The sequence below is a fragment of the Lissotriton helveticus genome, chromosome 6 (assembly GCF_964261635.1).
Source record: "Lissotriton helveticus chromosome 6, aLisHel1.1, whole genome shotgun sequence".
NCBI lineage: Eukaryota > Metazoa > Chordata > Amphibia > Caudata > Salamandridae > Lissotriton > Lissotriton helveticus.
Genome location: NC_136067.1, coordinates 2,066,980,887 through 2,066,996,229, shown reverse-complemented (window position 1 = coordinate 2,066,996,229; position 15,343 = coordinate 2,066,980,887). Strand labels below are relative to the sequence as shown.

The 15,343-nt window shown below is 44.5% G+C and overlaps 1 protein-coding gene across 3 annotated transcripts in view; it reads right to left on the bottom strand.

Moving 5' to 3' along the window:
- LOC144764009 (uncharacterized) overlaps positions 1-15,343 on the bottom strand; it is a 147,359-nt gene that overhangs the window by 29,558 nt on the left and 102,458 nt on the right. The window contains exon 12 of one of the 3 annotated variants that reach the window (XM_078650140.1): positions 1,592-1,719. The exons of the other annotated variants lie outside the window; for them this stretch is intronic. Within the exon in view, the coding sequence (XP_078506266.1) occupies positions 1,679-1,719 (41 nt within the window). The 3' untranslated portion in view covers positions 1,592-1,678. Of the gene's footprint in view, positions 1-1,591; positions 1,720-15,343 lie in introns of those variants that run through there. 3 annotated transcript variants of the gene reach the window in all.

Here is a 15,343-nt window from a genome sequence, read left to right as displayed (position 1 = left end):
TCTTTGACAAACACTTCGGGTTTCCTTTGTTTTGCATTTTTAAGTAGCTGATGCACTCTTCTTTCTATGGGTGTTGTTTCAGACAAGATTCAGGCTTTCTCCAGTTAGCCATTTTGTGGATTTGTTTTTGTATTGCAGTGAGTTTTCAGACTGTCCAGAATGGTTGCCATGCTCAGTTTCCCCAGTCCAGGCTATTGACCCTGCATTCCCATGGAACAGTTGACACTGTTTTCTTCAAGTATTCAGTGAGTGTAACTTTGGCTCTCTAAGTAACTTACAATTCTGTTTACAGAACGAGTACAACAACCTATGTGATTTTGTCACATTGTGCTGATTTTTAGTGCCAGGAGCTTGTTCTGTGCTGTAAAATTGTCATGAACAGCATTATGTGTCGCGACAGAGGGCGATGCTTCTTTCTGCAACTCAGGAGATTTTCTACTTGCGTATCAGCTTTCTCAACGCAAGAGGTAGTGACCTATCCAAGGCCGCCTTGCGAAACTGGACTTATCCTACCATTGGATTTTCTCGCTCGCACGCACCAACTTAACCGTAGTGAGCCGTGTGTGAGAAAACCCCGCCCCACTGCGTTCAACGCTCACCCCTACACTTTATGTCACATAGTCCATTGTGTTATTTTATGAACATTCCTGAAAATAAAATATCCAAACTCACAACCGTCATGCTGAGGAATTCTGGGGCATATTAACAAGCCCCTTATGCCGCTGGTGCATAATTTTTTGGTGCACTGGCAGTGCAGTGTGGTGCTCTGTATTTACAAGGCCACGTAAAGCCACCCTGAGTGACTTTTCATGGCCTTGTAAATACAGCACTTTGCGTGAAAGGGATGCGCCATGGGTCTTGCTGTGGGTGTTCCCGCGTAACACCCATAGATTCTGGCGCAATCCCAGATTGACAACGTTTTGTAAACCCTGGAATGCGTCCGAATCCTACCCCTCACCGAGGGAGATGTAAGGAGGCGCAACAAGGAGAAATACTTGTATTTCTCCTCATTTTTTCCACTTTGTATGCGTTCTGCATTCTGCAGAGCACATAGAAAGAGTAAAATGCCTCTCGTGATTTTTTTAATGTCGTAAAGTCTCCCTTCCTGCACAAAAACAATCATCCCCACAACGCAGGTACCCTTTCATCATGGTGCAAGAGTGTCTGCGTTGGAGCATGGCAGCCAATGTTGTGCCAGTGCAGGGGGGACCACAGGGATCCGTCATATTGTTGTAATTATGATGCAGCCCTGTGCTTTGAAAGTAACGCAGCACGGTGCAGCATGGCTTTGTTTTCAGTGATCTGTCTTGACTCATCACCCTCAGGCCCTTAGCTGAGAAGTTTAATGAAGGAATGAATTGAAAAACATTACTGAACAGACAGTGACTTTGGTGGTGTAACAAGTTTTTCCTCGCGATGCTACAGGCGGTACCCAGGAGTTATTGGCTGGGGATGCAACCAACTTTAACAAAGTTACAAGACACATAAAAATGAGACTGAATAATATGCCCTATTCCCCCTATCCTATGAACATATTCTCTACAGAGGTGTGCTCTTCGCCACTGTAGAGCAGATTCAACAAACACCACAGTCATGCTTAAACTGCTTTATTGATATTATTATAGATCATCCACTTCCATTGGCCATCTGAAATGTAATTTTCTCAGAGATTCAGTCATCAGTGCTTGTTCCATTTGGGTTTCTCTGGGATCGGAAGCTCTATAAACAAAAATAGAACAGTCTTAGATGCCACACTGAGATCCAGCTGACTGCACAATACTACACACTGCGGATATACAACTGACTGCTCAATACCACTCACTGCAGATATACAACTGACTGCTCAATACCACACACTGCAGATATCAAACTGACTGCTCAATACCACACACTGTGTTACAGCACTGCATACACCACAGCATCTCAAATGATGTCATGCATCTTAGATCAACACAGAGCATCTTAAAGCATAAGCAACTTGAGACAAACTTGACTTTGTAATCATGGAATAGCTTTACAGTGGAAAGAACATTCATTTGCAATGTATGGATCATGGGGTGGCTTTAGTATGTACAACACAGAATGGTGATTAAACTGTAGCTTTACCTTCTGCAACGGCAGAGTTCAACATTTAATATTTTGATACAGCATGACGGGAGAATGGGACAGCATAAACGGCACAAATCACATACATTACAATTAAATCTACACCAAAGTTTAATTGTCAGAAAAAAAGCGTTTGGACCTCTGCAAGAAAATATGAAACCACCCAGGCTTCTGCACACATGAAGAGGACAGCAGACTGTAGTATGTACAAACAGAACGATCATACAGTATCGAACAGCATGACCATAAATTAAGGCTAACTTCTTAGATGAGGGTACTGAATTTTGATGTTTAGCTGTGTGTGTGTTTGTGAATCGGTACAATAGTGTCTGCTAGAAGTGGGTTTTGTGTGTCTAAAATTTAGGTGACACAAGTGTGAAGAAAGTTATACAGTGTCGCATTGTCAATATCTTGCAGTAATCTTGTCGTTACGTAAAGAACTCATGCTGTCTCCTCTGTCTCAATACCCCATGTGTATGTCCCTGTATGCCTTCCATGGACAGCTTCTGCCCACGCTTCTCCTGCCCTTGTCTTTACCCATAGCTGAAGGAATGGAAGGGCACTGCAGAGGGGGGCTCTTAAAACAATTTATTTTCCTCATTGGTTTAATAAAAACTATGTCTGTTTCTTAGAAATGGCAGGGCACAGACAGCCATATTACTGACACGAGCATTCATTTATTTGTTTAATTGAAAGTTGTATATAGCGCAAATATGACCCATAAGGGTATCAGAGCATTGTACAAAGATGCAGATAAGATTGGGATGTAGAAGAGTACATAATAAACAAAGTGCCCGATTGACAAAAGTAATCTGAGACAAAATCCTAACTTTACGACTTTCGGTATTCAGAAAGGGCATTTAAGAGTAGTAAAATTAGGATTTTGTCTCAGTTAAACTTAAGTTTTGCTTTTAAGTTAGACTTAAGGCCAAAACTTAAACTTAAGACCAATTCTCAGTTAAACCTAAGTTTTGGTCTTAAGTTAAACTTCCGACCAAAACTTAAACTTAAGACCAAAACTTTGTCTTAGTTAAACTTAAGTTTTGGTCTTAAATTAAACCTAAGACCCAAACTTAAACTTAAGACCAAAACTTTGTCTCAGTTAAACCTAAGTTTTGGTCTTAAGTTAAACTTACGATAAACTTAAGACCACAACTTAAGTTTAACTGAGTGAAAATCCTAACTTTACTACTCCTAAATGCGCTTTGTGAATACCGAAAGTCGTAAAGTTAGGATTTTGTCTCAGATTACTTTTGTGAATCGGGCCCATAGTAAGTTAGCAAGCAAAGGTACAAAAGGAGCAAACCAAATATGTGGTACATGTAAAGTAACAAAAATTGCATCATTGAATGAGAGACCGATGTTGTAGATAAGAAATGAAAGTTAGTTATGGTGTCTTCAGGTCGATTGTTGCAACTGGTTATTCAGGAGTAACCCTTTGACTTGTTTTTTTTTTTAATGAGGCGGTCAAAGGGTTAGATCTGATAACAGGAGGAAGGGCAGTCCATGTTCTGGGGGCAAGACTGGAGATGAGTGGTTGTAGGTTTTTTTTGTTGAGTTTGTGAGGTTTTATCAGGAGAGTGTAAGAGCTTCTTAGGGCCCAATGTAGACCAGAAAGTTAGAGTATTTTTGGCAGGTAAATAGGGGTGTTATATTGAAGGGATTTGTGCATCAGGCAATGGCAATCTTGAACTGAATCCTAGCATCGAGCAAAAGCCAATTGATCTGATTTAGGTCCGGTGTGATGTGATCATGTTTTTATGATCCAGTGACCAGTTTGGGAGCAGAGTTCAGAGTTGCCTTAAACAGAATCTCCACCCACGCACACAACAGCAAAAAACTTTCAACATAATCAAGGAGTTCTCCCAACCTTCCAGCGAGCCCACCAACATCCCACCCTCACAAGACCTCTGCGACAAACTGAGCACCTTTTCCCAAAACAACAGCAAGAGCATCTACGACAACTTCGATGAACCAACACACTGAACCCTCACCAACCACCCCGACACCATGAAGCCAACGATCGACTGGGCAGCCGTCACCACCGAAGACACACTGAAGACAATGAACTCAATCCACTCTGGGGCCCCCACTGACCACTGTCCCCACCACATTGTCAACAGAGCCGCTGACAACATCGCACCCATGCTCCGCCACACCATCAACCGCTCCCTGGCCACCGCATCGTTCCCCGATGACTTGAAACACGCCAAGATCAATCCCCTCCTCAAGAAACCCTCAGCGGACCCCACCAACCTCTAAAACTACAGACCCATCTCCCTGCTCCCCTTCCCAGCGAAAGTCATCGAGAAAGCCATCAACAGCCAACTCCCCACATTCATGGAAGAGCACAACATCCTCAACTCCTCCCAATCCTGCTTCAGAAAAAAACCACAGCACGGAAACAGCTCTCCTCTCCGCAACAGATGACATCCGCACCCTACTGGACAAAGGAGAAATAGCAGCCCTCCTCCTCGACCTCTCAGCGACGTTCAACACAGTCTCTCACCGCACCCTAATACACAGACTGCACGACGCACGGATTCAAGACAAGACCCTTGATGGATCCGCTCTTTCCTCTCCAGCAGAACGCAGCTGGTCAGACTCCCCACCTTCCTCTCGGACCCTACACCAACCACCTGCGGAGTCCCCCAGGGGTCATCCCTCAGCCCTTCACTCTTCAACATCTACATGGCTCTGCATACCCCCATCATCAGAACCTACGGACTCAACATTGTGTCATACGCAGATGACACCCAACTCATTCTCTCCCTATCCAACGAACCCAACACCGCCAGACACCATTTTCAAGAAGGCATGAAAGCCGTTGCCCAATGAATGAAAAATAGCTGCCTTCAACTAAACACCAACAAAACAGAATTACTCATCATGGGCCCACACCCTGACGCCTGGAACGACACCTAATGGCCCCCCACCCTCGGATGCGTGCCCACCCCCACGGACCGCGCATACAACCTGGGAATCATCCTGGACTCCAAACTCAAACTGGACCGCCAGACCAATGCCGTCTCGTCCTCCTGCTTCCACAACCTCCACCTCCTACGCAAGACCTTCAAATAGTTCACACTCGAACACAGAAAGGCAGTCACTCATGCCCTGGTCACCAGCAGACTCGACTACAGCAACACACTCTACGCCGGAATAAAGAAAAACCTAACATGCAAGCTACAGAACATCCAGAACGCTGCAGCAAGACTGGTCCTAAACCTGCCAAGATACTGCCACATCTCCCAGCATCTGCGCACAATCCACTGGCTCCCCATCGAAGCTAGAGTCACTTTCAAGATGCTCACCCATGCTCGCAAGGCCCTCCACGACAGGGGACCAGCATACCTGAACAGCCGACTCCAATTCCACGCACCCCAAAGGACCCTATGATCAGCCCAGCTCTCCTACACCGTGGTTCCCCGCACCAGAAAGACCAGATCAGGCGGCCGCTCCTTCTCTTTCCTCGCGGCCAGCGCCTGGAACGCTTTCCCTCTCCACCTCAGACAGACAATATCTCTCCCCATCTTCACAAGAAACCTCAAAACCTGGCTCTTCGACAAACCCCCTCCTTGATGGACTGGATCCTGCAAAACCCCCCTACCCCAGCGCCTTGAGACCCTCATGGGTGAGTAGTAGCGCTTAACAAAGACGTGATTGATTGATTGATTGCATCACTAGGTAGCAGATTGTTGGTTGGTTGAATGACTAACTTGTTGTTTTTTGTTATAAACAGATTTTATTGTGGCAAGCGTAAAATACAATGCAGGGCTCTGTAACCCAGAAGCCTTCCTCAGTGAAAGATACAGGATAATTGCATTGACATATAGAATAGAAGCTAACTTATTGTTTGATGATTTCAAATAGTTGTTGGGGTCTGTTTTTGGGGTCTGTTTTTGGCATTGTCAAGCTGAAACCTAAAGTGTTCAGCTTTCGTACTACGGATATGTTTGTTGTAAGTCTTTCATGTCATCCTCAACTGTTTTGGGATTGTTATGGAAGGAGAGTTTCTCCATGATCTCTCCACAAGCCTTAGTTTGCATTGTTCCTTGTTGAGGGAGTCATTGAACCAGGGTTTGGATACTTTGATCAGCATCCTGTTGAGTTGCTTCAGAGCAACAGTGTTGAATATATTTATCATGGCATCGATGTATTGATCAGCGAGGTCATCCAAATTGGTCATGTTAGAGAGTGGAGGAAGTAGGTTGGTACTAACGGAGGTTAGGTTATTTTTGCTAATGTCCCTCATATTTGCTCTGGACCTGTCTGGTCTTATGAGGTTGACCTTGCTAGACAGTACCTTTTCCAAGATACGAAAAGAGGTTATGTAGTGATCGACCAGTCACAAGGTGATATGCTTTCAAGTTGTATCATGTTATCTTCTGCTATGATTAAATCAAGGGTGGAGCTCTTTTGTGGGTGGGTTCATTGAAGACCTGTGTGAAGTTTACGTGAGGAAGGAAAGCATTGAAGGTGCACAGTGAGGGATCAATTGTGTCGTTCCAGATTAAGTTGAAATCTCCAAGGAAGAAATGTTCGAGGGATTGGTCAGTGTTTGAGGCTATGGTTTCCATAATTTGTTAAATGAAAAGAAGATTTTCACCTGCGGGTTTGGTAGATCGTGTGGAGCAAACAAACTATCTTGTCATTGTTCCAGATTTCAATGCCTAGGTGTTCATAGGAAGACATTGGCTCCGTCTTCATGTGTCTCAGGTTGATACTGGAGTGATAGATGCATGCATATGAAATAGAAAGGGCAGTACGGGTATTAGGCTGCGCACGGTGATGTGACTGTAAATTAACAGACAAATCTATTTGTTTCGGCTATGTTAGTGCTCCAAGGAATTTGATCAATGACCACCCCTCGTTGCTAAATGGGTGCAGGCAATATCCACACTCGTATAGCACAAAACAAATTCAAAGTAATGAACCCCAGTCATAGAGTTGGTATCACAATAGGTCCAAGCAGTAGTCTTCTCAAGTGGTTTTCTTGATGTTTATTCCTTTTTTCGTAAAAAAATGTACTTCAATTCTTCAACATAACAGGTAGCCACAGGTTGAACCAACAGGTGTTTCATCTATAGGTAATAACCTAAGACTTCATCAGGGCTACAAAAAACGAATACATATATTACTATCATAATCCACAAGATAATATTTAGTTTAAAGTAAAGGAACCTCCACCAAACTCAGTCAAAGTAAAGAAACACCTCATGTGAAGCCACAGTCGGTCTAAAGAATTATCAAAAGAAATGTTTAGAGAAAAACTGAAGTATTCGTGAAGGGATGGGACAGTAAAAAATATAATAAACATAACGGGTACAGATAGAAGCCCAAACACAGCCAGTGAAATCAAACACTGAAGAAAGTGAATATAGGTATGCATTCCAAAATCTAGCAAAAAGCTCACCTAAATTAACGAATATCTGTAGGCAAATTTATCAAATAAAGTATCCTGTTGCACTTTTAAATGTTGCTGTCCTCAAGATCAACAGAGTCCCCTGTGGTCTGACATAAACGTAATTACTCAGTCACCTTTCGGGATTCAATACATCAGCATAGTCACTTACTATAACAAAATCACAGCGTGTAAGACCAATGCAACCAAAACACACCACTAGCGAAGGAAAGCCCAAGGTACAGTAGTGCAGCCTCCTAATTTAAGGACAGAATAGGTAGATGCATGAAATGCCGCCCCCAACTTTAACACATCTATCCAGTCTGATGATGTCTTATTTGGGAGGAACTAAGATGTCCAAAATTGGAGCGTAGGAGTCATTAAACCAGGGTTCAGTGAAGATCATGATGTCCAGTTTGTGTGTGAGAATGAGTTCGGCAATATCAGCTGTGTGTTTGACCGCTGACCTGAAGTTAAGGAGTATTGATTTGATGTGAGATTTAGTTACTACTGCTTCCAGGTGTGACGTGGGAACATGGACTAGGTTATCCTTGTTCATAGTTCTACATATGACAATAGATTCTCTAGACGGGTTAGAAGGAATAGTTTGGCCACTGAGTGGTGAGAGTGGAGAATCACTGCGAGAGCTATTGTAAGATAGAAATAGGGAGTGGATGTCATCCTCTGACAGATAGTTAGTAAACCTATGGGGCCTGGCGATGTGATTAATATATGACCATGTTTTCCCAAGAAAACTGAATGGGTTATCCCTGGATGCAGTTCTTCTCCTGCATTGCTTATCTGTTGCAGGAGTACTGCAACCAATCTTTAACTAGTTAACGATCATGCTAGAGGTCTGCCAGGTTTTACTCAATGGAGAGCAGCTTTGCAAGGTTTGCAGTGTGTGAGCCAGGTCTAGGGGTAGATAGTAAATGAGGCCCCTCTGGGAAAGGGGTAATGGAGGGCATTTGGGATCCCTCATAAGTAGGAGTAGCGTAGAAAGGAAGGAGCAGTGAACCTGCGGGTTCAAAGATGGTGTACTGGAGGATGAAAGTGGGTGAGGGGTAGGCAGAGTTAAGCTATTTGCCTCCTCTGTAAGTCTCTTGAGCTGAGAGTCAGTGGGCACCAGTGGACAGGGGCGTAATATAGATGGATCTGTCCTCCATTGGCACAAAGGACAGGTAGGGGAATGGTAGTTAGTAGAGCTGATGTTCCCCTGATTAATATATTTGCAATCTTCAAGGGGGTGCGCATTGTGTTCCAGACTCATGAGTGAAAATGAGTAAGGCAAAACCTCCAATTTGGTGCTCAGGCAGATTATATTCTATAGATCAGATCTAGGTTCTTCATCTTTTATTTTCTCGTAATTGGCAGTGCGCTGGTTAAGCTGGATCAGACGAGATGGGGTAGATGGGGGGTAGGTGGGGTAGAATTAGAGGATGCAGCATGTGGTTTCAATGCTGAGTGTCAGATGCTCGGTAAGATCCACTTTGAAGTCTGGTGAGGGTATTATGGTTACTAGGAAACCATGAGGAGCTTTCCTCATTGGTTTGGATCGAAGCATTGAAGGTAAGATGTTTCTCCACTGGTTTTGCTGTTAGTGAAGAAGATTAGGACATTAATCACAACACCCTTTGATGTGCAGAAATAGGCATCAGATACTAGTGTTTCATGGACCCATTTGAGCAGATTTTGTTCAAAGCTCTTAGAAGATTTTTTAGATAGGTTAGAGGGGTAAACAATCTTAGATGTATTAAGACCCAACTGAGATAGCAGGTTAACCTTGGATTAAGTGTCAGTTGGTGCCATGGTGAAGATGTAAACAAGGTAGTGGATTGTGTGAACAGGTTAGAGACTGAAATGTCAGCATATATGTTATAAATATATCCAGCCTTTTGTTTCAAAAGCCCCTGCTGTCCTGTGGACTGTTCGGAGAAAAAGAAAAAACTTAAAAATAAAAAGATGCCCCATTTAAAGATGTTTACTACAAAGTGCTCCATGAGAGAAGTCCTACCTTCTTTCGAGCACTGGCTGGTTGTACAAAGTCCACCTTTACTTTTTATGAAAAATGGTGGGGGAGAAAGTTAGTCCTATGTTTATCAACCTACTCAGTCCACCATCTAGAAGAGAAAAGTCTACATGTGCAGAAAGACCCTCCAAAATGGAGCTTTAACAACCAGGTCCAGTATGCTCACTCAGCAACTAAGAGTTAATCACCCATAGACATCAAAAACAAAACCCCATACATGAAAAAAAACAGGAGAAATCATCAGGCAGTTGACGACCAAGGCAATCACCCATATCCCACACCAAAAGATCCAGAAAAATATCCCCAAAATAAAAATTGAAAGTCCCTTAGTAATATAAGGTGCACTTTTGCATCAGGAGCGGATGTAGGACCTCTCCCAGTGAGAACAGGCTGGCCCGTACCATCAGCCTGGCAGAGGCACTAACCTACCTCAGAAACATCCAGGGCATTCACATTCAGATGCTGAGAGGTCCTGGGGCTGGTGAAGAGGAGTGGCACCTCGAGCAGGAGAGGTGAAGAGACGCCATCTGACCCCCTGAAAGCATGAAGGACACCCACAACAGGGAATTATCAGAAACAGAGAGCACTGCAGTTTGTACAATGGCAGGCTCCAGACAGACCAAAGCAGATGGTCTGCACCGCCTGCGAGGAACATCCCGATGGAACACCGAAACAAAAGAGAACATGTTACGTTGTGGGGATGGGAACGGGGTTGGCAGAGAACTCTGGTCTCAGGAATCGGATCTCAGACCCAAACATGTCTCCTGCAAGGCATCGCCCACTGGGATGCTATGACAGAAGAGAGCAGGTCACTTAATCCATCACCGTTCTTTAGCCCACTCTGCCACCCCAGTTCAGACATGGCCATATGCAAATCAGTCTGACCCTGTGCCTCATGGGAACAGTCCAGCCCGAACTCAAGCTTCCTAGGACCGGTTCTGGCCCTTTTGTACCGCTTTGTTTGCCATAAGTTGGCAGGGTATGCTCAGACGTGAGTCCCTTGCTCACTTTGCCACTGGATTCAAGCAAGCTCGGCTGAAGACGGCTGTAATGCCAGAAACCGGTCCTAGGAAGCTTGTTTCCAGTCCAGAGAAGGCATGTTCGGGCTGGACTGTTCCCATGAGGCACAGGGTCAGATTGATTTGCATATGGCCATGTCTGAACTGGGGTGGCAGAGTGGGCTAAAGAACGGTGATGGATTAAACCCAGATCTGTTGACTGGGTGTGAGTGTTTGATTGGTTCAGATGCTCCGTCCATCACCACCCCCTTTTGTACCGCTTTGTTTGCCATACGTTGGCAGGTTATGCTCAGACATTAGTCCCTTGCTCACTTTGCCACTGGATTCAAGCAAGCCTGGCTGAAGACGGCTGTAATGCCATGAAACCGGTCCTAGGAAGCTTGTTTCCGGTCCTGGGAAGGCATGGCTTGGCAGTTCGGGCTGGACTGTTCCCATGAGGCACTGGGTCAGACTGATTTGCATATGGCCATGTCTGAACTGGGGTGGCAGAGTGGGCTAAAGAACGGTGATGGATTAAACCCAGATCTGTTGACTGGGTGTGAGTGTTTGATTGGTTCAGATGCTCTGTCCATCACCACCCCCTTTTGTACCAGTTTATCCACTTGGGCATTCATCAACAGCTTTGAGTCCATGGTCATTCCAAGGTTTCTTACTTCCTTCGATACTTTAGGCAGTGATCCCAGTTCATCAGGCCATGCGGCAAGCAGGTTGTAATGTTTCCAATCACCACACGTGAGTGTTTCAGTTTTTGAAGCATTCAATTTGAGATGGCTCCAGGTCATCCACTGATCCACGACTCTGAGACAGCTGTAAATTGGTGATTTTCCAATGTCTTTGGGGCATTCCAGTTGAAGGAGTATTTGGGTGTCATCTGCATAGTTATAGCACGTGAGGTGAAATTTATTGATCAGTACTGTAATGACTTCATGTAGATGTTGAAAAGCATGGGCGAGATGATAGAACGTTGAGGGACCCCTGCTTTTGTGGAGTATGGTTTGGATGAGAAAGGTGGGGTATGGATGACATTAGTTCTGTTTCGAAGGTAGGACACCATCCAGTCTAAAGCAGTTCCCTCTATGCCGGCTTCATAGAGTCTTTGTTTCAGAGTGTCATGGTCAACCATGTCAAAGGCACCTGAGAGGTCCAAGAGGAGTAGCGCAGCAACCCCGTTGCGGTCAACTGTAATCTTTAGGTCATCCCAGATGGCAAGGAGGGCAGATTCAGTGACTCTTCCCGGACGGAATTCTGTTTGGAAGTCTGAAAGTATGTCATTCTCTTCAATGAATTGTGACATCTGGGCGAACGGTGCTCTTCCTATCAGTTTGCCCAGGAACGGTCCATTTGGAATGGGTCTGTAGTTATCAGGGTTCAGCGGGTCCAAGTTTGTTTTCTTCAGTAAAGGGTGTATGTATGACTTTTTGAGTTCTTCTGGAAATATTCCAGTAGTTACGGAATCGTTGATGATTCTTCTTACTGGAGTGGCAGCAGAGGTTGTTAAAAGAATTGTCTTGAAAGTTTGTAACGGACAGGGGTCAGAAGGGCTGCCGGCAGGCCTGCTTGCTTTGACCAGGTCCATAAATTCATCGTGTGAGATGTGTTGGAAGGAACGGAGAGGCTTGATTAGAGCATTCTTGGATTGTTGTTTTGTACAAGGGTTAGTGCTGGTGCTTTGTTTCTGTTTTAAGTACGATTCAACTGTGTTTGCTTTGTCCGTGTAATGATTTGCCAGTTTGTCTGTGAAATCTTGAGTAACAGGATGAGTTCCTTCTAGGCAATTTTGTTTGCGAAATTCATTGAGTATTTTATAGAATTCTTTATTTGCACACTTAGCGTTTTGAATTGGGTCTGAATAGTACCTTTTCTTAGCTTTTTTGATAGCAGACTTGTATAATCTGTTAATTTTCTGTAGGTGAAGTTTGTCTTGTTTGGCTTTTGTTTTGAGCCAGGTATGTTGCAGCTATCGAATTTGTTGTTTTATGTCTTTTATTTCTATGTTTCTCCAAGGCGCTTTTTTTCTTTTGTTCTGTTGTGTGGTTTTGAGAGGTATCAGGATGTCAAAAGCTTCCTGTAGCCACTCATATAGATTTTGTACACAATTTATGCTTTCCAGATTTGTACTGGATGTTAGTTGTGTTTCCAAGTGTTCCAAATTGAGTTGGTTCCACGGCCGATAGGTGGATGGATGTAAGGTAGTTTTAAGAGAGTCGCAAGTGGTGGTCTGACCATGTGACTGGAGTTATAGTTTGAACGGTAACTAGTTCAGTATTAGCAAAAATGACATCTAGGATATGTCAAACGGTGTGTGTCGGATTGAGGACAATCTGATGCAGGTTCAATGTGTCTAGGCCGATGATTATAGTTTTTGGATGGGTCATATTGGGTTTATCAAACCAAAAGCCACCCGATATCAGCACATCCGTGGGGCGCAACAGGTGAGCATGTTATCACAACAGCTCTAGGAAGGTGAAGCAATGAACAGGCTAGCAGAGGGATATTTATTCAAATAAATATGATCCATTGTCCGGGAGCCCCCCTTGTGGCTCAACCTTCCGATGGCCATCTTGAGACTTATGTTTGGATGACTCATGTTTTGGAATAGCCTTAGTGCATAACAGGGTTCGTTGTAAGGTAAACGGAGCCAGCCAAAATTGCACAGGTGTAGCCACTTCATAGATGTGTTGATGGTCCTCTGTGATCATAGATAGCCCATTCATGGGTGCGCTGATGTTCCTTTGTGATCATAGCCAGCCCCCTTATAGGTACACTGATGGTCCACTGTAATCATAGCTAGCCGGTTCATGGGTGAGTTGACGGTCATCTGGGATCATAGAGCAGAGCCATGGTGAGATGCTATGAAAATTAAAACTCTCCTCCGCTTAATGGCAAAGCACAGAGGAAACCCTGTAAGAAGCGTGGGGGAAGCCTACCACATTTTGGTAAAATCTCCTGCTTCTTGCAAGAGGATGAGGGTTCAAAGGTAGCCATGCAGCTCTTGAATCTCCACATGGACCAGTGCTTAGATACCTTGTGTGATTAGCCGTGCTATATAAATCCATTGATAGATTAAGAATGCAGCGGATGCCCCGGGAAAGGGTAGGGTCAATGATGAAAAATCATTTCCAACACCAGCAGGTGCAACAACAATTTTTAAACATGGAAATGGAAATGTTTAGAGGCCTGCAGCCACATCTAACAGTCTAAGGACCTTAGGACGAAAGCATCCCCCCATAAGCCTTATGAGTGGGTTTTTAAGTGTGGCAATCCATATGGCAGTAAGCCATAACGAAGAATCAGAAATGCCCATAAATCGGACTATTCCAAGCATATATGGCTCCTTTCAATAACACATATCAGGACAACAGGCTTCAATCAGCTGTTTCACAAATATAAAAGAGTGCATTCAAGTAGGAATGGGAGTCGGACAGCTCTGCAACGATAGACAACATTCTTTACTCCTCATGTGACCATCTCACCCTCCCTGTTAGAGAAATCCTTGTGAATGACACACAACGCAGGCTTTTAAAAATAGACTGAAGGCAGGGGGGCAGATCTACTACTTCTGGCGCATCTCTGCTAATCAGCAGGGATGCGCCGGAAGAGTTGCGATGCATGTGCCCACCCGTGCCCCACCACTGATGTGCCGCATTTACAATGCGGCGCTCCGTGCCGCACGGATGAGCAGATGCGTGTCGCCTCCCCCGGCGGAAAGGCGGCGCATTGCCGGAGTTGCGTCACAAGCACGACGCAGCTCCAGCAAGGCTCGGGGGTGCCCTATCCCTAACATGCTGCGGCAATCCTTACGCCTGCTTCAAGCAGGTGCAGGGTTTTGACGCAGCATGGCCTTAAAAGCGACTGAGTGAAATCTTGTATATTTCACTCAGTCGCTTTTAGAAGGCGTTCCTGCGGCAGAATGCCCCCCCCTGCGCCGGAACGCCTACATGTGGCGCAGGGCTTTACAATGTGACGCATCTCCAAGGTGCGTCACGTTGTAAATACCCTGCAGTATGGCCCTGGCTTTGCGCCGCTGCTGTATCACAAAAGTAACGCAACAGAGGTGTAAAAGAGGCGCAAAGGGCTTGTAAATCTGCCCCTTAGAATTTTGGGCCAATAAAGAAGTTGTCCAGAAAAACTTGAACCCTCAACACAAAAACTACACGGCCAAGAAAAACAAGAACTACAGAGACATGTTCAAATTCTTCCTAATGGTGCAAAGTGAAATATACCTCAGACTGTACTTAAGCGAAGCAACATAAGTACATCTGAGACGTTTACATTTGCAATAAAACTCCCTTAATACAAAGCATTCAATGCTTTCTGTGCCTTCAAGAAGTTCCTATCATTTTTCAAACCAGCTGTAAAATTAATGCCAAAACTCTGCTCAGTTGTAAGCTATGGTTGTTATGTGTGCGGTCCTATACCGAACAAATTGCATAATTTCTAAAAAAGAATAAAGAATATGTGAGGGCACCCTACTTTTCCCACTGGAGCCCACTTTCAGCACTGCTGAATGCCACAGTTGCTGATTTCCAAGACTGCCTAGACGTGATCCCACCACATGCTTCCCTCTCCCACTCCCCTTCTGTTTATCTCAAGGCACCCTAGTCCTGATTCCACCTCATGCATCAGTCGTCCTCCAGCCCACACTTCCAGGCTCAGGTTTATAATGACTTTGCATCAAGTTTGTGTTACTTTTTTTTTAATCAAACCTGAAACAAAGTCTACTGGTAGGATATACAATCAAACGCAATGCAGCACTGGGCACTGCCTTGATTTGCTGTGCATCAA